Source organism: Mya arenaria, chromosome 16, assembly GCF_026914265.1.
Source record: "Mya arenaria isolate MELC-2E11 chromosome 16, ASM2691426v1".
Lineage (NCBI taxonomy): Eukaryota > Metazoa > Mollusca > Bivalvia > Myida > Myidae > Mya > Mya arenaria.
The window spans coordinates 32,603,114-32,626,689 of NC_069137.1; the positions used below are offsets into that span (position 1 = coordinate 32,603,114).

A 23,576-nucleotide genomic window follows, 5' to 3' on the forward strand; every position below is an offset into this window, starting at 1 on the left:
GCATTCCACTGTCTCATCATCGCGCCGATACATGGACGAAGGTCATGCGAATTCAGGGACGGCGTTGACAGTTTTACGTTGAGTGTTTGGGCATATATAATAAGGATATGTTTAAGTTTAGTGGGGGTATATTTTTTGTTTTGGTCGCACGGCCCACATTCCCTTAATGTTTGATATGCTATCAGTAAAAAAATGTAATTTTGAAAAATATTTTTTACTTTGATGTTGAAGTAGACATAACTTCAGCCTTGATAAGTGTTGTTCAAATGTTCTATAAATATTAGTTGTTTTAATTTACGTTGAAAGGGCACCTGCCATAACCATCAAGTGAGCCGGCAGATTAATAGACTTCTCAATTGTACTTTACATGCATTGTGTTATTCAAAGAGCCGTATCATTCACTGTTAAATAAAACTCACTTTACCGAAAAGCTAGTGCTTTTTATATTCATTTATTGACGTTCACAGAAGGGTGTCATAATTGGTTTTCGATAAGTATTTTTAGTTTACGTTTTAATATCACATGTATCATATATACTATAAATCTCTTTTGACACTCATTTGTGTGATGTTTTATGCTGCTTAAATGACAACTTACCAATATAAAACATTAGTGCAATAGGCACAGTTAACATTATCATTCCAATCTGAAACAGACTACGACAATGCCGTTCGTCATTTATAATGTTAAAAAATTCACAGCACTTTATCGTTGATTCTATATCACTGCGCCGTAGCAAAATGACACCTGCCAACTTCTTCTTCTTCTTCCAGTATCAATACAGGGCCAGGTTTGTGACAATGCCGCACCGTTTTCAATCTAAATGGTACTATACTCAGGTGGATAATCCACCGTGAGTAGAACGGTAAGTAAATTGGATTCCGTTGCCTGGTTTTAAAACAATCTACGGTATTGAAATTTATTTAGCAAACAAATTACAATATTCTGATCTGCGGCATTGAATTTATAGCAACACAATATCACAGGCTCTGACATCAATGTAACAACATCTTACAATATTCCGATCCAATCTTTTGGATAATAATCTGAGCGATTCATTTTTGTTTCCAACCAAGAGTTCACTCCTGGATAGCCAGCGTAATACACAGTTATTCCCCGTGACAACCATGCACCCCACCATCCGAATGTACCGGAAGTCACTATCACGTGATCACATGACGTCATTAAAGCAAAATCTCTAGCCGCATCATCAAATGGGCTAAACACTACGTTTGATTTCTTAATATTATTTATACACCATTGAATACCGTCGCTTAGGACAACGAACGTCACATTTGTAAACTTTTGTTCATAAAACGTCATTGCTTTCGTCACAAAATCGAGACCGGCAACTGTGTATCCTCGGTGGATTGCTGACGTCATCAACATGTCGCCTCTTCTATAATGAAGACATACGTTTTCATAGCCTGAAAAATCAACAACAGGGAATTGAAGAGCCAAGCGTTGACAATCAAGAATGATAATATGGAAATTTGAACTATATTGATAACATCGGTTTAAGTGTCAGTGGAAAAAGCCTTGATTCAAATGGTTGCTGTTGACAACTTCAACTCTCAGCATGGAACAGGTATTCGTATTCACAATTTTCATTTGTCAATAAAATTTCTTTCACAATTAATATATTTTCATTTCAAGGTACCTCCTTTATTTAAAGAAATATTTTTTAGTCTCAATGAATAAAGCTGTAATTACAATACAGACTACATAATGCCAATGGGAGGATCTCAAAAAACTTGAACAAAGTTATGGTATTGACATCGTTCATGCATTAAGTAATATACATGTCGTCAGGCGTAACCAAATCAAAATGATTGTTTCCTGTTTCCAGATGGATCATATTTGTTTAATTCTTACCATGCATTTTTTTCTGTAAATTTAATAATTGATTGCGCATTCATAAGAAAGAGGCATTATTTACCGCTTTATGGAACACTGGTTTTAATGTAGCGCAGACAAAATGGCGACGGTTACGTGTGAAAATGATATACAAAAACATTTTATTTAATAAAACAAAAACATAAGAATCTATTATTATCTATCGACGCTATCATTTGTTAATTCATTATATCATCTGTATTCGTTACCTTTTATGAGGAGGGGTTCTGTGAATGGGGGCAATAGAATCAGAAACAAACATTATTTCTTTCGCCTCATATACCTGTCTTTGAAATACTTCTAAGGAAGGCCCTCGCTTGCGTTGCGTAGACAGATTTCATTTTGAATATTCGGCGAATATCATTTGCAACATTCTCAAAGTATCTCCAGGACTGAAAATATCCTTTTATACTCCAGTTGTATGCGGGATTAAGATGTTCCGTTTCATCTGCGTAAACACCAGGTATTCCTACGTGATGAGCTCTGACATTTTCTAGATTAAAATTATAACTCAGATCAATAAAGTTAAACCAGTCCATTTTTGAGAGTCTGTCGTTTAGTATCGGAATAAACCCGTTTTGTTTTGCTATACCAATAAGAGCCGCAACTTGGAACATTATATTTCCAGTCCTACCTGGCATAAGAGAAAGAGAAATGTACGTTTTGCAATTTGGTTTTCGAAGATGAGTTCTACTTTTGTTATCAAACAAATTATTTAAAGGTAATACTTCATTTTCATTCCATTTTAAAGGCGCACATGGTTCGGAATTAAGAAATATGGTATGAGTTTTATCCGTTTGAAATCTGTGTGGTATCATGTTCTTATTAAATGAGCCAGTCTTCATTGGCGAGATACGTGACATCCCGTTCCTGACACTTGGTTGGAAACCATTATCACAATCTCTTCTTGGACGAATTATGTCTCTCCAAACCATGTCAAAGCAGGTGTCCTTACTGACAACGCGTGATTGGTTGTTAGCCCTTGAAGGGTCGAATACCTTCGTATACGCCTTGTCTTTAGCTGTCTGTCTTTTCCGTAACAGGTCTAATACATACACACCGACAGTTCTCTTTCCGTTAGTGTGATAATGAGTTTCTACTTTGGGTATTGATGTGGATGAGAGAAAGTCATGTTGTTCTCCATGATCCATTCGATATTGAAGTTCGACGTACAAAAAACAAACCACAACTGTTATGATAACGAAGAAACATTTCGTCGTTTGCATAGTCGCCAGAGTTGAACTAAAAATCATACAAGTTATATTTCTGTTAGTTACCCAAATAGGTAGTTTTAAAATTATCTGAGAGATTTTCCTGTGTATCAGAGATTATTACACATCCTGCAGATTGATTTTCTATGGATCCAGGCGTTTCAGAGAAATGCTTTTGTGTAGATCTTGTAACATTTTTTTTAATTCTCCTGAAATTAAAAAACAGGTTGTTATATCAGTTTTATAGTTTCAATTTGAATATACTTGTAGGAACGCTTATGTGGAGCGCTTATGCCAAAAGAAAATGTTTATTTTCCAATTCGCAATATCAAAGTGATCTTTTAAATGTCATTTTTCATCTTTTAAAACCTACCTACTTCGCGGTAAGAAATAAAACAAAAACAAAATGCAATAGATATCACACTAATAATAAAACATGTATTTTCACAACAAACTCATTTTTTAACAGTAATTACCAATGAAAATCATAATAAAGGCAGCATAAACATTTGCAGTCTCATATACATATATCTAGATGAGTTAACTTCTCCATGTATATTATTACTTACTGACTCAGACACTGGCACCGGATTTTCAAACTCAAGTTATTTTATATTCTAGAATATATAAACAGAACAAAGTGCATATTTATGAAAACAAATATTTTTCAATATTTTTTCACAGTTCTGGCATTGAAAATTTTAGTTTGGAATTATAAGATTTTTTTTTATTTAAAAAAAAATAAAATAACTTGTGTTTGAAAATCCGGTGCCAGTGGACTCAGATTTGATATTATTGTTTTAATTATTTTTAATCTCTAGAAAATGACATGCTTTTCCTTTAACAAAAACGAACTTCTAAAAGTACCTTTTGTTAGTTCCCGCTGTTGACATATTTTGCAATTATCACGTACATGAACAATTCTTGTTCAAGCGCTCCAAGCCTGGAATCTTGTTAAATATCAACAACGTTTTGAACTCTCAATATTTAAAAGAACTATCTCCACTGGCGCCAGTATCGCATTTATAAGACATACGACACCGCATCCTTCTGAGGCGATTCACAACCGCCTCATATTGATCCTGTTACAGACCATGTAACGCTGGAAGACCGCGTGAACATATCGGAGAAACAATTATAAAAGTTTTCTTCACTAGAATATCTAGGGCTTCCTGACATTTCGTGCGCTTTTTAGAACAGATAAATCAGCCGGGAGTTGGTCAAACCTACTGTTGCATGGTGATGTCTTCTTTTTTTCTCTTTCAAACCCCAAAGCTGTTTCTTATGTATATTCGTCTAGGTACTCTAGCTATATGGAAGTAATACAATGATTGTCTAAGTGTCATAAACAAGATTGGTGATGAAGAGATTTGATTAATACTCTTACAGCTTTATTTATTGTTCAAGATGCGAATCAATAATTATATGTGTCATTTAGTTGGAGAATGATTATTATTTAAGCTATGATAAAATATTTTTACAAAACAAAGTTAAACGAACACGTATACTTTTATTTTTACAGTTCATTAGAATATTAAGTTTGTAAGAATTAGGATGGTTGTAACAGAATTTTGGAAGATAGAAGTTTCTTCCTTTCTTCAATAAAATGATCACACTCAACCAAATAATGGAATTCATCACCAATAATATTTTTTACTACAGTGAGTACACAGCCTTTGGCCATGGAAACTTAAAATATCGGTCAGAATGTCTATCTCTGTGTAACCTTTCTCATTTAATATCAGGGGAAATTATAGTTTGAAGGAATTATTGCATCGATTTGTGCCGTCTAATGACGTGTTAAATGCAAAAAAAATATAAATGCATTTTCTTGAGTTTTGAATTCCTCAGAAGTTTAAGAAAATGGTCATGAGAGGATATCTTAATTCTTACATTAACAAGACATAAAAGAGGCTACTATTTAGCTGAAATGCATAAACACAATTGTAAACGCTCGCCTCGAGATTTTCTGGCACTTGAGGCTAAATGTTGTCTGGCACTTGATGCAAAATGTTGCTGCATTTGGACTTAAAATGTTCGATATTTCTCTCCTCAATCAGAGAAATGACTGCCAGGAGGATATTTTACGATCGGTTTATGAAATAAAGTACCGTGAACGTCCAGAATGTAACTAAATTATTGGATGTATCGCTCTGAAAATATATTTTATTCCCCTTTACGTTATGGTCACCACCTCTGCGAAATGATGCATAATATATCATTATTATCTTTAAAAATATGGTCGCTCCCTCTGGGGAAAGGATATATGCGTATGTCTTTATTTCCCTTTAAGTTATGGTCGCTCACTGCGGGAAATGATAGATACATATGTCTTTTTCCCCTTTAAGTTATGGTCGCTCTCTGTGGGGAAAAAGGTATAAAAATATGTCTTTTTCCCGTTTAGTTATGGTCGCTCTCTGTGGGAAAAAGGTATAAAAATATGTCTTTTTCCCGTTTAGTTATGGTCGCTCCCTTTGGGAATTGATAGATACATATGTCTTAATTTCCCTTTTTGCTATGATCGCTCCCTCTGGACAATGCTAGATACGTTTGACGGTATATGCAGAAAATGGAAATGATGAAGTACATTTCTGTCGTCTTTTAAACACTTTCCATCGTAACGTTTGGTTATTTGTATTCGATCGCATTGGTTTACTGTTTCACGTAATTGAATATTTCTTTTGAATGCATATGGCGTACCATCGGTCCAACAAAAACAGAACAATAGAAATATCAATATTCAATTATGGTGATTGGATTTCAATTGCTGATTTATGTTTTTCATTTCAACGTCCACAATCAATTCTCAGTGCATTCATATGATATTGATCTGAACTTTCCAACGTCACAAATAGCCGAGTATGGTTCCCGTTTGCGATCAGACAGCGCTACGACACGAAATGTGAAAAAGTACTATCCTTAATGATCTGGATTGTCCTTTCATGGTCGGAACGCAGTCGTATACGTTCGCCCTAAGGATCGGACATCGACCAGATAGGTCGCCCAGGCATCACCGATAGTGAGGTGCGTCCCGTAACATTCGGGAAACCCAGCCGATTTTGTCTGTTCGGGTTACAATCGTGACTATGTCGTGACAGATTCTGCTGTATCTGATCGAAATCGTGACAATATCTTGTATTGTCTGAAAGGTGTTCGGACGGTGTCCTGTGGAACGGGTATGATCTGAAAATATATGTATATGCCATTGCTGTTTCATGCCGAATGAGTCCAGATTGCGTCCAGATCCAAAAGGAAAACGATGGACAACTATATGCATGCATTAAATTAGTTGTGTGTAGCCCAACTGTTGTGTTACCAGTGCAATCAAGTACATTCTGATAAGACTGACAAGTGGAACACAAGTATGCCCTTTTCGTGGCCGTGTTAAAAATATCGTTCGGCCATGTTTATGGTCCCACGAGTCAAGAACAAACGTTTCATTTTAATGCCTTGTAACATAATGCACTATTGACAATATCTAAGCACTTTCCATTCACTTTGGCAGGAACAAAGCAAAGAAATTCTTCAATAAAACAAATAAAAAAGTACGATATTTAAGGGTGAAACTCATTCTTGTGAAACGCGTACTTCTTCAGGTTCTGTTCGATCCATACCACATTCTTGAGTACCGGGTACCTCTAAACACGCCCATGAATAAGACTACCGAAAGGGGAAGGTCAGCTTAATAAATGAACTCGTGTATAGTCAGCTTAATAAACACGCTCGTGTAAAGAACACTTTAATTGAATAGAGGTACTAAAGCTATAAAACATAAATAAGGCTGAAAGGTAGGCTTGTCACAGAAAGATGATGCTTGAAGGGGTAGCGTTCGTTTATTTTAATTCACAAATTAATAATAATTAAAATTAAACTAGTTATAACACCAGAACAATAATAAGGTAAATGAAGATTTAGGTTGGTTTGGCCTTCCTATGATTTTGGCGTGTTGACTGTCAAAGGTGTGTCAGAGGTAATCTCAAGCAAACAAGAATGAGGAAAACGTTTCATTATGGTAAGACGAGTGTTGTTAAGGGACAGATATATGAGTTAACACATCATAGTTAACAATACAACATGCGTATATCTCGATTTTGCGTTTAAACATTTTGTTAGCAATAATAATTTGGATAAATATTAGTTAAACAACAGAATTTTACGGAGACGGAAGTGCCGATAATATAGATAAGGTCGCCTATGTTAAGGTTAATGATTGAAATGTACATGTTTGTTTCAATGATTGTAAGGTCGTATGGTTTTAGGAAAAGCATGCCGGTATAATTTCATAGCCTTGGTGTCGTTGTCGTCATTGGCGTCCACGTCTACGGCGTCGATTTGCTGTTCCAAAATCAATACACATGCATAATTTCAAAACTACTCAAGATTTTGAAATGTAACATGGATACACATATGGAAAAGTTCTACATTTGCGCTAAGTTGTTGCGATATGTCCTATTTCGACAAAAAATGAACAACGATGGTGTTTGCTCCGCTATATACGATTACACTGTTTAATGAGTCTATACTGCGATTGCAATCAACATCAGTTTTAATAACTCTGATATAATTGTGTTTTTGAGTTAATTAAACCCTCTTTGATATGATGGCTGTTTTAAATACTCTTCTTGTTTCAGCTGTTTTCCTGCTTATTCTTTTGTTTGGTAAGTCGAAATACAGCTCTAATATTGAAATAATTGTAAGTCTTAAGAGATGAATAAGTCAGCAGCGTAAGAGCTTTACGATATTCAATCAAAAATTTAAACTCATTTATTTATGATATTACGTTACCAGTGCTGGAAGTAAATTCCCATATATAAAAATAACGCTTTAGTCACACCATATAACACGGAGTCATTGTTCTCTTTGAGTTATTACATATTTTGTATCACCATTTTCATATTTCCCGTATGTTTTCTTCTTCTGTATGGATATCGCTCACCCCCCCCCCCCCCCCCCCGCACACACCTACCACCACCATACCCCTCCCCACTATTTAATGATTTAACCATCTTCCCTTCAGGACAATGCAGGTGCTTCCTCGAGACGTCACAGTCACTAGAATGTTTCTCGTGCGCACGTGCCACCAACGTCACAGATTGTCACGTGGTCATAACGTGCTCGACAGAAAAGGTAAAGCCTTTTTAAGCAATCGGTTGACCACGTAACCGTGACTGTTATGGTTTAAGCCATTTCCGTTAAGAGTACATGTACTTACTTAAACAAAGCGCAATGTAAACACAAACTCAACAAACAACCTACGACAAATCGTTTGGCGCGTGATATCCTGCTATTAGCATTATATCAATTAAAATGATCAACAAAGTACACGCCGTCCGTTCAGAAGTCAATATCACCATTTAGTTTTCAAATTGTTCATGCTTAAAACCGATTGGCGTTATATTTACTAAAATGCTACAGTATGTACATGTGTTCATTAATGTTATTTCAGAGTTGTTACACGAGTGTTGAAAACAGCGGAGGATCGTTGTTGTATTCCATGGGCTGCAAAGAAAGCTCTGTAAGCTATATCGTTGTTTAACGCCGAATTCTTTTGACAGCTAATAAATTGAACGCCTCGTTATCAATCTTATATTACGATGACCTTATAACAGAAATGTAACTTTAAACTATAGAATATTGTTGTTCAGTCAAAACTGTAAACCGTTAAACCTTCGACCTACAACCGTAGACAAACAATGGTCAGACAAACAACCTTAGACAAACAAACTTTAACAAGCTAGCTTAGACAAAACAAACCACAGATAAAACTACTAACACACTGAGACAAACAACCTTAGCCACACAACCCTAGAAAAATAGCCTTAGACAAACAACTTGAGACATCCAACCTTCGACAAATAGCCTTAGACAAACAACCTTAGACACACAACCCTAGAAAAATAGCCTCAGACAAACAACCTTAGACACACAACCCTAGAAAAAAAGCCTCAGACAAACAACCTTAGCCACACAACCCTAGAAAAATAGCCGTAGACAAACAACTTTAGACACCAAACCTTAGACAAATAGCCTTAGACAAACAACCTTAGAAATATAGTCGTAGACAAACAACCTTAGACACACAACCCTAGAAAAATAACCTTAGACAAACAACCTTAGCCACACAACCCTAGAAAAATAGCATCAGACAAACAACCTTAGACACACAACCCTAGAAAAATAGCCTCAGACAAACAACCTTAGACACACAACCCTAGAAAAATAGCCTCAGACAAACAACCTTAGCCACACAACCCTAGAAAAATAGCCGTTGACAAACAACATTAGACACCAAACCTTAGACAAATAGCCTTAGACAAACAACCTTAGACACACAACCCTAGAAAATTAGTCGTAGACAAACAACCTTAGACACACAACCCTAGAAACATAGTCGTAGACAAACAACCTTAGACACACAACCTTAGACAAATAGCCTTAGACAAACAACCTTAGATACACAACCCTAGAAACATAGTCGTAGACAAACAACCTTAGACACACAACCTTAGACAAATAGCCTTAGACAAACAACCTTAGATACACAACCCTAGAAAAATAGTCGTAGACAGACAACCTTAGACACACAACCCTAGAAAAATAAACGTAGACAAACAACCTTTGATACACGGTCTTAGAAAAGAAGTTTCCTTATACAAACAACCTTAGACAAACAACCTCAGACAAAAACAATCTTAGAATTACTACCTTAGACATAGAACCGTAGACAAAAAAACTTTTGCGAACAATCTCAGACAACTGAACTTACATAAACGATCTGAAAGACACATCTTAGACATACAACCTTGTACACACAACCGCAGACAAACTGGAAAGAAATATTACTTCTTTAACATAAACATGTGACGAACAATAAACTGCAGTCTCGCATTCCAAATGTTATTGTACATACTGGAAAAATAGAACTTCTTGCAAATCAAATCAAATAAATGGTGGAATTCATGCCTTGAGCCAGACACAGTGATGCGTTCAATTATTTAGATTGAGTGCAAAACATATCAGGGAATCACTTCATGGTCCTCAGTTTTCAGATTGAAATCAGGCGCAGTAAAATGCATTTGTTAATCAGTAAACATACATATGTACTAACCTTATCCCTGAGAGAATTAATAAAACATGCTTACAGCAGCATATTTTTAAAACCTGTTCATTCCTCAATAGGTTTATTTTTGCGGCGTTGATGATTTTACACATTACAATGTTGTTCAAAGCAATGTCCCAGTCCCCAGACGATCATTGGTCGAGACACTGATCACGTGACAGGATATGACGCAATGAACAAACGGGCATCGACCAATCAGAATATCTGTAACGAATGCTGCGAAGCCAACTATTGCAATCGGCACGCTTGCGAAAACGCCAACGGTAAGACGTTTATACACAAAAGCATATATGCCACTTAGTCAGACCGTAAAATGTAAAGTTTAAATCGGTATTCACCAGCTATTAAGCATTAGCTGTTATTTATTTATGTATTGCTGGTAAACATCCGTTGCTCTATTTTACTTACTTTCGATGGTTAAATATTTTTTTTATTTCTGATAAAAAATACATAAAAAATAATACGAGTACAATGTTAATTTTAATAACGATCTCAATTATTAAAAAGGGCCCTTTGAAGTTCATTGTATCTGTTGCTATGCTTTTACCACTTTTGCTTTCGAAGGTAAAAATATTTAAATCTCAGATATATTAAACATAATTTATGCTTAATATAGACGTCCATAACCAAGCAACAAATATATAGGCACAGCTATTTTTAATATAAGTTCACGATTGTAATTTATTTATTGCAACAAGACTACTTGTATCTTAGCTAGGCTTTTATTGCCGTATGAAAAAGGCAATAAGTGATCTATGGAAAGAGTATTTAGGAAATTAACGTTTGTGATTTATTTTTAAGTTTAGATGGGCAACCCTGCTCGTGTTTCCTCAAACAGCATAATGACAATCTAAAGGAACGCCATCGTGGCGGAAAGATGTTCGAATATGGTTAGATACGAAAAACAAAATCGTGGTATTTTCATAATTTGACGTCACTGTCGTTTTCAGCGCCGTCGGTGACCCAAAACTTTAACCTAGGTCACTACCAGACACGATACGAACATGTACAGCTAGTCAAGCGCATTTTTAGCTTTTAAAGTGCCTCGCTCATGTTTTTGTAAAATACACTGTTTTTGATGACGAAAAAAAGGTGGCAAATCATAAGGTGTGTAAACTAGACCCCAATTTCATTAGCGTTAACAACGATATTAATCACTTCATAACAGCTTTGTTAATAAGCTATTGGTTGACAAACATTATCGCGTAATGTTATCAATGTATTGTGTACTGATCAAAATATCAACCACCTTTGTTAAAATCCCGGTAGTTCAGGCGTCGATTTTCTAAAATTGTTCTTGGGTCTACCGGCCTTGTTTCGCAGCCCACTAAATCCAAAATACTTTTTAATACTATTTCTGTATTTTCCAGCAGTTTTGATATCATGGAATAAAATAATGATAAAGTCAGTGTTTTCAGACGTATTACCGGGGTAACTTTCGTTTGGTTTAAAAACATGAGCGAGTACCTTTAAAACACCATGAGTACCTTTTTCTATCGAAATACAGTAGATGAGCGTTGGCATCCAAATCAGGCAACCGCACAATGGCGGGAAAATGTTTTACTTCCCAACCTACACTTGGTTGTCCAGTAGGCATAGTAAAATGGAAGCTAGCATCTCACCATGGCAACCGATAGTCCATGGTCGCATAGCTGGATATGTGGGCGTCCTCCTGCTCCACTGCTTTATCCAACATCACATGACCACGATTGTTATATGTGGTTTAAAGTAAGTATAAAGCACACTAACCTTCACTTGTTTCATTTCAGTAATAACAACGACAACACCCCAACAGACCACGACTTTAGATCTTCCAGAGCACTGTGAAAACAACCCTGAATATAACTGTGAACTGATTGGCGCCACCTTTGACATCTGTAAAGATGTGGCGCATGCCAAAACCGTGTGTAAACGATACTGCGGACTGTGTTTTCTTGGTAGGGAGGGTTTGTTTACATATTCTGAACGCCAAATTGAACTGGAAACATCTCAGGAGTTTGTGACAAATGTTTGGCAGGTGCAATATTTATATGTGTACATATCCATCGTGGTAGAATAATAAGTATCTTTAAGATATGTTCGTTTATGGTGTGTTCGTAGGAGAAAGCGATGCGTCCTTATCTACATCAGCTGGATTTGAAAATTATTATTTACCATTGAATCTGTGAAACGGTGAAAGAGGCCTTTATCTTACCAATACATTCTGCTAATCTTCGGAAATCCTATTATAGAAAATCATTTCCAAGATACTAAAGCTGATTTCATCAATAAATTATAGTTGATGGTGCATGGTCGGAATGGAGCGAATGGTCGCAGTGCGAACAGACCTGTGGGCAAAGTAGGCAGGTACGAATCAGAACATGCACGAACCCGCCGCCCCAACAAGGCGGTGCGGACTGTCTCGGGGACAAACATGACTTCAGGGCGTGTGTAGGACAACCTTGTCCAGGTGAGTTGTAGTAATATTTACTCAAGTACAGCCAGAGAAGTAATACTTTTATGTTTTCACCAGACTAATTACAAAATGGACAGTATGTTATCGGGATGATTATATTCGTGACCAGCCGGGAATCATCCATTGACTTTGTGAAGTTCCTGTGTGTCCTTCGACGCGTGCGAAATATAGACACGTACAGAAAACACACATGTACACTTACGCGATTGTGTAACTTCTATGTATACTTAAACCACGGGTAAAACATATTTATGATAGCGCGTCATGCTGTGTTGCAATGGACACGAGGACACGAGACTGCAATAATGTTTATTACTCGCTATGTTAGTTAAACTGTTAGACAACAGCTACCTCAAGCCGGCCAATCATAGGTCTGTAAAAGTGATTGGTAAATCTCACACACAACTGTTTTTCTGTCGGATATTTCAACTGGTAAATCTCGTGCAAATCGTGCACCTACTTATGTTACAAGGACGTTCTTAATACTACAGAAATGTTTGTTTCCTGTGCTTTCCTGACATTTTTCTCATACAAATGTATGGTATCGGACTGAGAAACAAGCAATACACTTTCTGTTGTCTAAGTCGGATAGATCACGAGTAGCCGTTTGGTATGGATGAATTCCATATCAAACGGCTACTCGAGATCTATCCTAAACTTACTTACAGTGGCGGGTGATTGGTCCACGTGGTACACCTGGGCGTCATGTAGTGCGTCATGTGGTATTGGACTGACCACCAGGACACGTGACTGTAACAAACCGTATCCGACCTATGGAGGAGATCATTGTTTTGGCAATAGCGTGGAATATCAGATTTGTCAAAGACCAGGATGTGTAGGTAATAAAATAACATTTTCTACCATATAAAATGGGTGTCTAATACACGATATTGTTAACGATAACACAATCGTTGTATGAGTCACTGCTCTGGCGATATATTGGATTAACAATATGTCAACGAACGGGTTGTGTGGGTATTATTGTTTCTATGTGATACGTTAATTAAAAATATTGAGGTGTTTACTGTGCAATTCTCCTATCTCAATCAATTGAGGCATATCAAAAAATATATATGAACTACTTTCTTCAATCACTTCATATCGTTTTCATATTATTGCAAAGAGTTTCGCACATGTATACACACTGTTAAATATTGATTTCAGACGGAGGTTGGACAGCGTGGAGTGGTTGGGGCGCGTGCTCTCTCACGTGCAATGGTGGACTGAGGTCAAGAAATAGGACGTGCGACAACCCTCCGGCTTCGTTCCTGGGAAAGCCGTGCAAAGGAGATAACCGCGAATACGAGTCCTGTGGGGCGACAACATGTCAGGGTACGAATAAAAAAAATCATAAGACGAGTCAGTTATTGCATTTGATCAATTAATTGTTTCACGTTCAATTTAACTTTAAATTGTCATCCTTGGATAATTTTACGTGTACACTATTTCATTAGACAACATTCTACTGATTCTATTGTAGAATTTCGAACATTTGTAGGTCCTTCAGGGAATAATCAGAAGATATTTTTTGCCGTCAACACGCCAGACGGGAGCATGATCTTAGGCCACTACCCGGTGTTTACTAAGGTCATGGTCAATGATGGACATGCCTACCATCCTGCCAGAGGTACTGCATAATGTTAGAAAATTAGTGATAAAGTATAACGTAGCGCTGAAGTATATATTCTGTACAGCGTGATGAAAGCATAAGAACAGTATGGTGTGGGTCTGAGAATACGTACGGCGCAAACGAAGGTATTGCACCGCTCAAGCAAGGTAATCACATAGCGCGCCGCTCCAGGAAGATACTGTATGTCGCAGGTACTGTATGTCGCACCGCTCAAGCAAGGTAATCATATAGCGCGCCGCTCCAGGAAGGTACTGTATGTCGCACCGCTCAAGCAAGGTAATCATATAGCGCGCCGCTCCAGGAAGGTACTGTATGTCGCACCGCTCAAGCAAGGTAATCATATAGCGCGCCGGTCCAGGAAGGTACTGTATGTCGCACCGCTCAAGCAAGGTAATCATATAGCGCGCCGGTCCAGGAAGGTACTGTATGTCGCACCGCTCAAGCAAGGTAATCATATAGCGCGCCGGTCCAGGAAGGTACTGTATGTCGCACCGCTCAAGCAAGATAATCATATAGCGCACCGGTCCAGGAAGGTACTGTATGTCGCACCGCTCAAGCAAGGTAATCATATAGCGCACCGGTCCAGGAAGGTACTGTATGTCGCACCGCTCAAGCAAGGTAATCATATAGCGCACCGCTCCAGGAAGGTACTGTATGTCGCACCGCTCAAGCAAGGTAATCATATAGCGCACCGCTCCAGGAAGGTACTGTATGTCGCACCGCTCAAGCAAGGTAATCATATAGCGCACCGCTCCAGGAAGGTACTGTATGTCGCACCGCTCAAGCAAGGTAATCATATAGCGCACCGCTCCAGGAAGGTACTGTATGTCGCACCGCTCAAGCAAGGTAATCATATAGCGCACCGCTCCAGGAAGGTACTGTATGTCGCACCGCTCAAGCAAGGTAATCATATAGCGCACCGCTCCAGGAAGGTACTGTATGTCGCACCGCTCAAGCAAGGTAATCATATAGCGCACCGCTCCAGGAAGGTACTGTATGTCGCACCGCTCAAGCAAGGTAATCATATAGCGCACCGCTCCAGGAAGGTACTGTATGTCGCACCGCTCAAGCAAGGTAATCATATAGCGCACCGCTCCAGGAAGGTACTGTATGTCGCACCGCTCAAGCAAGGTAATCATATAGCGCACCGCTCCAGGAAGGTACTGTATGTCGCACCGCTCAAGCAAGGTAATCATATAGCGCACCGCTCCAGGAAGGTACTGTATGTCGCACCGCTCAAGCAAGGTAATCATATAGCGCGCCGCTCCAGGAAGGTACTGTATGTCGCACCGCTCAAGCAAGGTAATCATATAGCGCGCCGCTCCAGGAAGGTACTGTATGTCGCACCGCTCAAGCAAGGTAATCATATAGCGCGCCGCTCCAGGAAGGTACTGTATGTCGCACCGCTCAAGCAAGGTAATCATATAGCGCGCCGCTCCAGGAAGGTACTGTATGTCGCACCGCTCAAGCAAGGTAATCATATAGCGCGCCGCTCCAGGAAGGTACTGTATGTCGCACCGCTCAAGCAAGGTAATCATATAGCGCGCCGCTCCAGGAAGGTACTGTATGTCGCACCGCTCAAGCAAGGTAATCATATAGCGCGCCGCTCCAGGAAGGTACTGTATGTCGCACCGCTCAAGCAAGGTAATCATATAGCGCGCCGCTCCAGGAAGGTACTGTATGTCGCACCGCTCAAGCAAGGTAATCATATAGCGCGCCGCTCCAGGAAGGTACTGTATGTCGCACCGCTCAAGCAAGGTAATCATATAGCGCGCCGCTCCAGGAAGGTACTGTATGTCGCACCGCTCAAGCAAGGTAATCATATAGCGCGCCGCTCCAGGAAGGTACTGTATGTCGCACCGCTCAAGCAAGGTAATCATATAGCGCGCCGCTCCAGGAAGGTACTGTATGTCGCACCTCTCAAGCAAGGTAATCATATAGCGCGCCGCTCCAGGAAGGTACTGTATGTCGCACCTCTCAAGCTAGGTAATCATATAGCGCACCGCTCCAGGAAGGTACTGTATGTCGCACCTCTCAAGCTAGGTAATCATATAGCGCGCCGCTCCAGGAAGGTACTGTATGTCGCACCTCTCAAGCTAGGTAATCATATAGCGCGCCGCTCCAGGAAGGTACTGTATGTCGCACCTCTCAAGCTAGGTAATCATATAGCGCGCCGCTCCAGGAAGGTACTGTATGTCGCACCTCTCAAGCTAGGTAATCATATAGCGCGCCGCTCCAGGAAGGTACTGTATGTCGCACCTCTCAAGCTAGGTAATCATATAGCGCGCCGCTCCAGGAAGGTACTGTATGTCGCACCTCTCAAGCTAGGTAATCATATAGCGCGCCGCTCCAGGAAGGTACTGTATGTCGCACCGCTCAAGCAAGGTAATCATATAGCGCGCCGCTCCAGGAAGGTACTGTATGTCGCACCGCTCAAGCAAGGTAATCATATAGCGCGCCGCTCCAGGAAGGTACTGTATGTCGCACCTCTCAAGCAAGGTAATCATATAGCGCGCCGCTCCAGGAAGGTACTGTATGTCGCACCGCTCAAGCAAGGTAATCATATAGCGCGCCGCTCCAGGAAGGTACTGTATGTCGCACCGCTCAAGCAAGGTAATCATATAGCGCGCCGCTCCAGGAAGGTACTGTATGTCGCACCGCTCAAGCTAGGTAATCATATAGCGCGCCGCTCCAGGAAGGTACTGTATGTCGCACCGCTCAAGCAAGGTAATCATATAGCGCGCCGCTCCAGGAAGGTACTGTATGTCGCACCGCTCAAGCAAGGTAATCATATAGCGCGCCGCTCCAGGAAGGTACTGTATGTCGCACCGCTCAAGCAAGGTAATCATATAGCGCGCCGCTCCAGGAAGGTACTGTATGTCGCACCGCTCAAGCAAGGTAATCATATAGCGCGCCGCTCCAGGAAGGTACTGTATGTCGCACCTCTCAAGCAAGGTAATCATATAGCGCGCCGCTCCAGGAAGGTACTGTATGTCGCACCTCTCAAGCTAGGTAATCATATAGCGCGCCGCTCCAGGAAGGTACTGTATGTCGCACCTCTCAAGCTAGGTAATCATATAGCGCGCCGCTCCAGGAAGGTACTGTATGTCGCACCTCTCAAGCAAGGTAATCATATAGCGCGCCGCTCCAGGAAGGTACTGTATGTCGCACCGCTCAAGCAAGGTAATCATATAGCGCGCCGCTCCAGGAAGGTACTGTATGTCGCACCGCTCAAGCAAGGTAATCATATAGCGCGCCGCTCCAGGAAGGTACTGTATGTCGCACCGCTCAAGCAAGGTAATCATATAGCGCGCCGCTCCAGGAAGGTACTGTATGTCGCACCGCTCAAGCAAGGTAATCATATAGCGCGCCGCTCCAGGAAGGTACTGTATGTCGCACCGCTCAAGCAAGGTAATCATATAGCGCGCCGCTCCAGGAAGGTACTGTATGTCGCACCTCTCAAGCAAGGTAATCATATAGCGCGCCGCTCCAGGAAGGTACTGTATGTCGCACCGCTCAAGCAAGGTAATCATATAGCGCGCCGCTCCAGGAAGGTACTGTATGTCGCACCGCTCAAGCAAGGTAATCATATAGCGCGCCGCTCCAGGAAGGTACTGTATGTCGCACCGCTCAAGCAAGGTAATCATATAGCGCGCCGCTCCAGGAAGGTACTGTATGTCGCACCGCAAAGCAAGGTAATCATATAGCGCGCCGCTCCAGGAAGGTACTGTATGTCGCACCGCTCAAGCAAGGTAATCATATAGCGCGCCGCTCCAGGAAGGTACTGTATGTCGCACCGCTCAAGCAAGGTAATCATATAGCGCGCCGCTCCAGGAAGGTACTGTATGTCGCACCGCTCAAGCAAGGTAATCATATAGCGCGCCGCTCCAGGAAGGTACTGTATGTCGCACCGCTCAAGCAAGGTAATCATATAGCGCGCCGCTCCAGGAAGGTACTGTATGTCGCACCGCTCAAGCAAGGTAATCATATAGCGCGCCGCTCCAGGAAGGTACTGTATGTCGCACCGCTCAAGCAAGGTAATCATATAGCGCGCCGCTCCAGGAAGGTACTGTATGTCGCACCGCTCAAGCAAGGTAATCATATAGCGCGCCGCTCCAGGAAGGTACTGTATGTCGCACCGCTCAAGCAAGGTAATCATATAGCGCGCCGCTCCAGGAAGGTACTGTATGTCGCACCTCTCAAGCTAGGTAATCATATAGCGCGCCGCTCCAGGAAGGTACTGTATGTCGCACCTCTCAAGCAAGGTAATCATATAGCGCGCCGCTCCAGGAAGGTACTGTATGTCGCACCTCTCAAGCAAGGTAATCATATAGCGCGCCGCTCCAGGAAGGTACTGTATGTCGCACCGCTCAAGCAAGGTAATCATATAGCGCGCCGCTCCAGGAAGGTACTGTATGTCGCACCTCTCAAGCAAGGTAATCATATAGCGCGCCGCTCCAGGAAGGTACTGTATGTCGCACCGCTCAAGCAAGGTAATCATATAGCGCGCCGCTCCAGGAAGGTACTGTATGTCGCACCGCTCAAGCAAGGTAATCATATAGCGCGCCGCTCCAGGAAGGTACTGTATGTCGCACCGCTCAAGCAAGGTAATCATATAGCGCGCCGCTCCAGGAAGGTACTGTATGTCGCACCGCTCAAGCAAGGTAATCATATAGCGCGCCGCTCCAGGAAGGTACTGTATGTCGCACCGCTCAAGCAAGGTAATCATATAGCGCGCCGCTCCAGGAAGGTACTGTATGTCGCACCGCTCAAGCAAGGTAATCATATAGCGCGCCGCTCCAGGAAGGTACTGTATGTCGCACCGCTCAAGCAAGGTAATCATATAGCGCGCCGCTCCAGGAAGGTACTGTATGTCGCACCGCTCAAGCAAGGTAATCATATAGCGCGCCGCTCCAGGAAGGTACTGTATGTCGCACCGCTCAAGCAAGGTAATCATATAGCGCGCCGCTCCAGGAAGGTACTGTATGTCGCACCGCTCAAGCAAGGTAATCATATAGCGCGCCGCTCCAGGAAGGTACTGTATGTCGCACCGCTCAAGCAAGGTAATCATATAGCGCGCCGCTCCAGGAAGGTACTGTATGTCGCACCGCTCAAGCAAGGTAATCATATAGCGCGCCGCTCCAGGAAGGTACTGTATGTCGCACCGCTCAAGCAAGGTAATCATATAGCGCGCCGCTCCAGGAAGGTACTGTATGTCGCACCGCTCAAGCAAGGTAATCATATAGCGCGCCGCTCCAGGAAGGTACTGTATGTCGCACCGCTCAAGCAAGCTAACCATATAGCGCGCCGCTCCAGGAAGGTACTGTATGTCGCACCGCTCAAGCAAGGTAACCATATAGCGCGCCGCTCCAGGAAGGTACTGAATGTCGCACCGCTCAAGCAAGCTAACCATATAGCGCGCCGCTCCAGGAAGGTACTGTATGTCGCACCGCTCAAGCAAGGTAACCATATAGCGCGCCGCTCCAGGAAGGTACTGAATGTCGCACCGCTCAAGCAAGCTAACCATATAGCGCGCCGCTCCAGGAAGGTACTGTATGTCGCACCGCTCAAGCAAGGTAACCATATAGCGCGCCGCTCCAGGAAGGTACTGTATGTCGCACCGCTCAAGCAAGGTAACCATATAGCGCGCCGCTCCAGGAAGGTACTGTATGTCGCACCGCTCAAGCAAGGTAACCATATAGCGCGCCGCTCCAGGAAGGTACTGTATGTCGCACCGCTCAAGCAAGGTAACCATATAGCGCGCCGCTCCAGGAAGGTACTGTATGTCGCACCGCTCAAGCAAGGTAACCATATAGCGCGCCGCTCCAGGAAGGTACTGTATGTCGCACCGCTCAAGCAAGGTAACCATATAGCGCGCCGCTCCAGGAAGGTACTGTATGTCGCACCGCTCAAGCAAGGTAACCATATAGCGCGCCGCTCCAGGAAGGTACTGTATGTCGCACCGCTCAAGCAAGGTAACCATATAGCGCGCCGCTCCAGGAAGGTACTGTATGTCGCACCGCTCAAGCAAGGTAACCATATAGCGCGCCGCTCCAGGAAGGTACTGTATGTCGCACCGCTCAAGCAAGGTAACCATATAGCGCGCCGCTCCAGGAAGGTACTGTATGTCGCACCGCTCAAGCAAGGTAACCATATAGCGCGCCGCTCCAGGAAGGTACTGTATGTCGCACCGCTCAAGCAAGGTAACCATATAGCGCGCCGCTCCAGGAAGGTACTGTATGTCGCACCGCTCAAGCAAGGTAACCATATAGCGCGCCGCTCCAGGAAGGTACTGTATGTCGCACCGCTCAAGCAAGGTAACCATATAGCGCGCCGCTCCAGGAAGGTACTGTATGTCGCACCGCTCAAGCAAGGTAACCATATAGCGCGCCGCTCCAGGAAGGTACTGTATGTCGCACCGCTCAAGCAAGGTAACCATATAGCGCGCCGCTCCAGGAAGGTACTGTATGTCGCACCGCTCAAGCAAGGTAACCATATAGCGCGCCGCTCCAGGAAGGTACTGTATGTCGCACCGCTCAAGCAAGGTAACCATATAGCGCGCCGCTCCAGGAAGGTACTGTATGTCGCACCGCTCAAGCAAGGTAATCATATAGCGCGCCGCTCCAGGAAGGTACTGTATGTCGCACCGCTCAAGCAAGGTAATCATATAGCGCGCCGCTCCAGGAAGGTACTGTATGTCGCACCGCTCAAGCAAGGTAATCATATAGCGCGCCGCTCCAGGAAGGTACTGTATGTCGCACCGCTCAAGCAAGGTAACCATATAGCGCGCCGCTCCAGGAAGGTACTGTATGTCGCACCGCTCAAGCAAGCTAACCATATAGCGCGCCGCTCCAGGAAGGTACTGTATGTCGCACCGCTCAAGCAAGGTAACCATATAGCGCGCCGCTCCAGGAAGGTACTGTATGTCGCACCGCTCAAGCAAGGTAACCATATAGCGCGCCGCTCCAGGAAGGTACTGTATGTCGCACCGCTCAAGCAAGGTAACCATATAGCGCGCCGCTCCAGGAAGGTACTGTATGTCGCACCGCTCAAGCAAGGTAACCATATAGCGCGCCGCTCCAGGAAGGTACTGTATGTCGCACCGCTCAAGCAAGGTAACCATATAGCGCGCCGCTCCAGGAAGGTACTGTATGTCGCACCGCTCAAGCAAGGTAACCATATAGCGCGCCGCTCCAGGAAGGTACTGTATGTCGCACCGCTCAAGCAAGGTAACCATATAGCGCGCCGCTCCAGGAAGGTACTGTATGTCGCACCGCTCAAGCAAGGTAACCATATAGCGCGCCGCTCCAGGAAGGTACTGTATGTCGCACCGCTCAAGCAAGGTAACCATATAGCGCGCCGCTCCAGGAAGGTACTGTATGTCGCACCGCTCAAGCAAGGTAACCATATAGCGCGCCGCTCCAGGAAGGTACTGTATGTCGCACCGCTCAAGCAAGGTAACCATATAGCGCGCCGCTCCAGGAAGGTACTGTATGTCGCACCGCTCAAGCAAGGTAACCATATAGCGCGCCGCTCCAGGAAGGTACTGTATGTCGCACCGCTCAAGCAAGGTAACCATATAGCGCGCCGCTCCAGGAAGGTACTGTATGTCGCACCGCTCAAGCAAGGTAACCATATAGCGCGCCGCTCCAGGAAGGTACTGTATGTCGCACCGCTCAAGCAAGGTAACCATATAGCGCGCCGCTCCAGGAAGGTACTGTATGTCGCACCTCTCAAGCAAGGTAACCATATAGCGCGCCGCTCCAGGAAGGTACTGTATGTCGCACCGCTCAAGCAAGGTAACCATATAGCGCACCGCTCCAGGAAGGTACTGTATGTCGCACCGCTCAAGCAAGGTAACCATATAGCGCACCGCTCCAGGAAGGTACTGTATGTCGCACCGCTCAAGCAAGGTAACCATATATCGCACCGCTCCAGGAAGGTACTGTATGTCGCACCGCTCAAGCAAGGTAACCATATAGCGCGCCGCTCCAGGAAGGTACTGTATGTCGCACCGCTCAAGCAAGGTAACCATATAGCGCGCCGCTCCAGGAAGGTACTGTATGTCGCACCGCTCAAGCAAGGTAACCATATAGCGCGCCGCTCCAGGAAGGTACTGTATGTCGCACCGCTCAAGCAAGGTAATCATATAGCGCGCCGCTCCAGGAAGGTACTGTATGTCGCACCGCTCAAGCAAGGTAATCATATAGCGCGCCGCTCCAGGAAGGTACTGTATGTCGCACCTCTCAAGCAAGGTAATCATATAGCGCGCCGCTCCAGGAAGGTACTGTATGTCGCACCGCTCAAGCAAGGTAATCATATAGCGCGCCGCTCCAGGAAGATACTGTATGTCGCACCTCTCAAGCAAGGTAATCATATAGCGCACCGCTCCAGGAAGGTACTGTTATGTCGCACCGCTAAAACAACTCATTATATAGCGTACCGACCTTGCAAAGTACCTTGATACTGTATTGCGCACCGCTCAAGCTAGGTACTGGTAATGGTATTGTATATAGCTAACATATTTATCATGTTTCATGCTATTCTACACTTAACATGGTTTTTCTCGCATACAGGTCAGTTCGTAGCGCCGGTCTCCGGGGTTTACGAATTCTTCGTTACATTCATCAGTTCCAACTCAACCAGTCAATGTTTCATTCGACGAAACAGCGACATTGTCGTCTTTGCGTTGACGTCAGGTGACGACGGCAACTGGAAATCGGCGTCAGCTTCGACGTACGTTCATCTGAACGTGAGTGACGTTGTGGACTTGTCGTGTGGAGGATGGCAGTACGTGGATCATAATGCTTCTGCTATGTTCTCAGGTGCATTGTTACAAAGAGATTGATTAAATAGTTCTCTTGGAAACTGCTTTTCTATCAATTTGTATCTCTCAATGTCTATGTTCAAAAGTACTTCTTTTATGATATTTGTTTAAATATATAAATAATATGTGCATATTTTGAAAATATGTACGTTCTGGATGTTTTCGGAATACTTTGAAGAATATTTAACCAAACCAATTCACAATTGGTTCATAATTATGTTCAGGTAGGATTATTGTAGTTTTTTTGTGAATTGCCAAAAACAAGGTCTTCGAGGATTAGTTCTTCCTCGACTAATATCCCAACTGCCATGATCCGAAGGTCTCTGTCCATATGTTTGGTTCGAGAATTGCAGCCGGTGAACCGTCTCTCGCGGCGACTTATAAATTCTTATATAAAATGTATTTTTATAACACACATGCATCCACGCACGCACACA

General features: G+C 43.0%; 1 protein-coding gene across 1 annotated transcript; it reads left to right on the top strand.

The window, feature by feature from the left end:
• Nucleotides 1-7,097: 7,097 nt before the first annotated feature.
• LOC128221561 (thrombospondin-2-like) lies at nt 7,098-23,160 on the top strand. The gene is made up of 11 exons (XM_052930166.1): nt 7,098-7,119; nt 7,739-7,765; nt 8,125-8,234; nt 8,554-8,622; nt 10,337-10,490; nt 11,997-12,164; nt 12,506-12,676; nt 13,351-13,521; nt 13,847-14,014; nt 14,181-14,309; nt 22,889-23,160. Exons 1-11 carry the CDS (start codon nt 7,098-7,100, stop codon nt 23,158-23,160), a joined length of 1,461 nt encoding a protein of 486 aa, XP_052786126.1.
• Nucleotides 23,161-23,576: the final 416 nt, after the last annotated feature.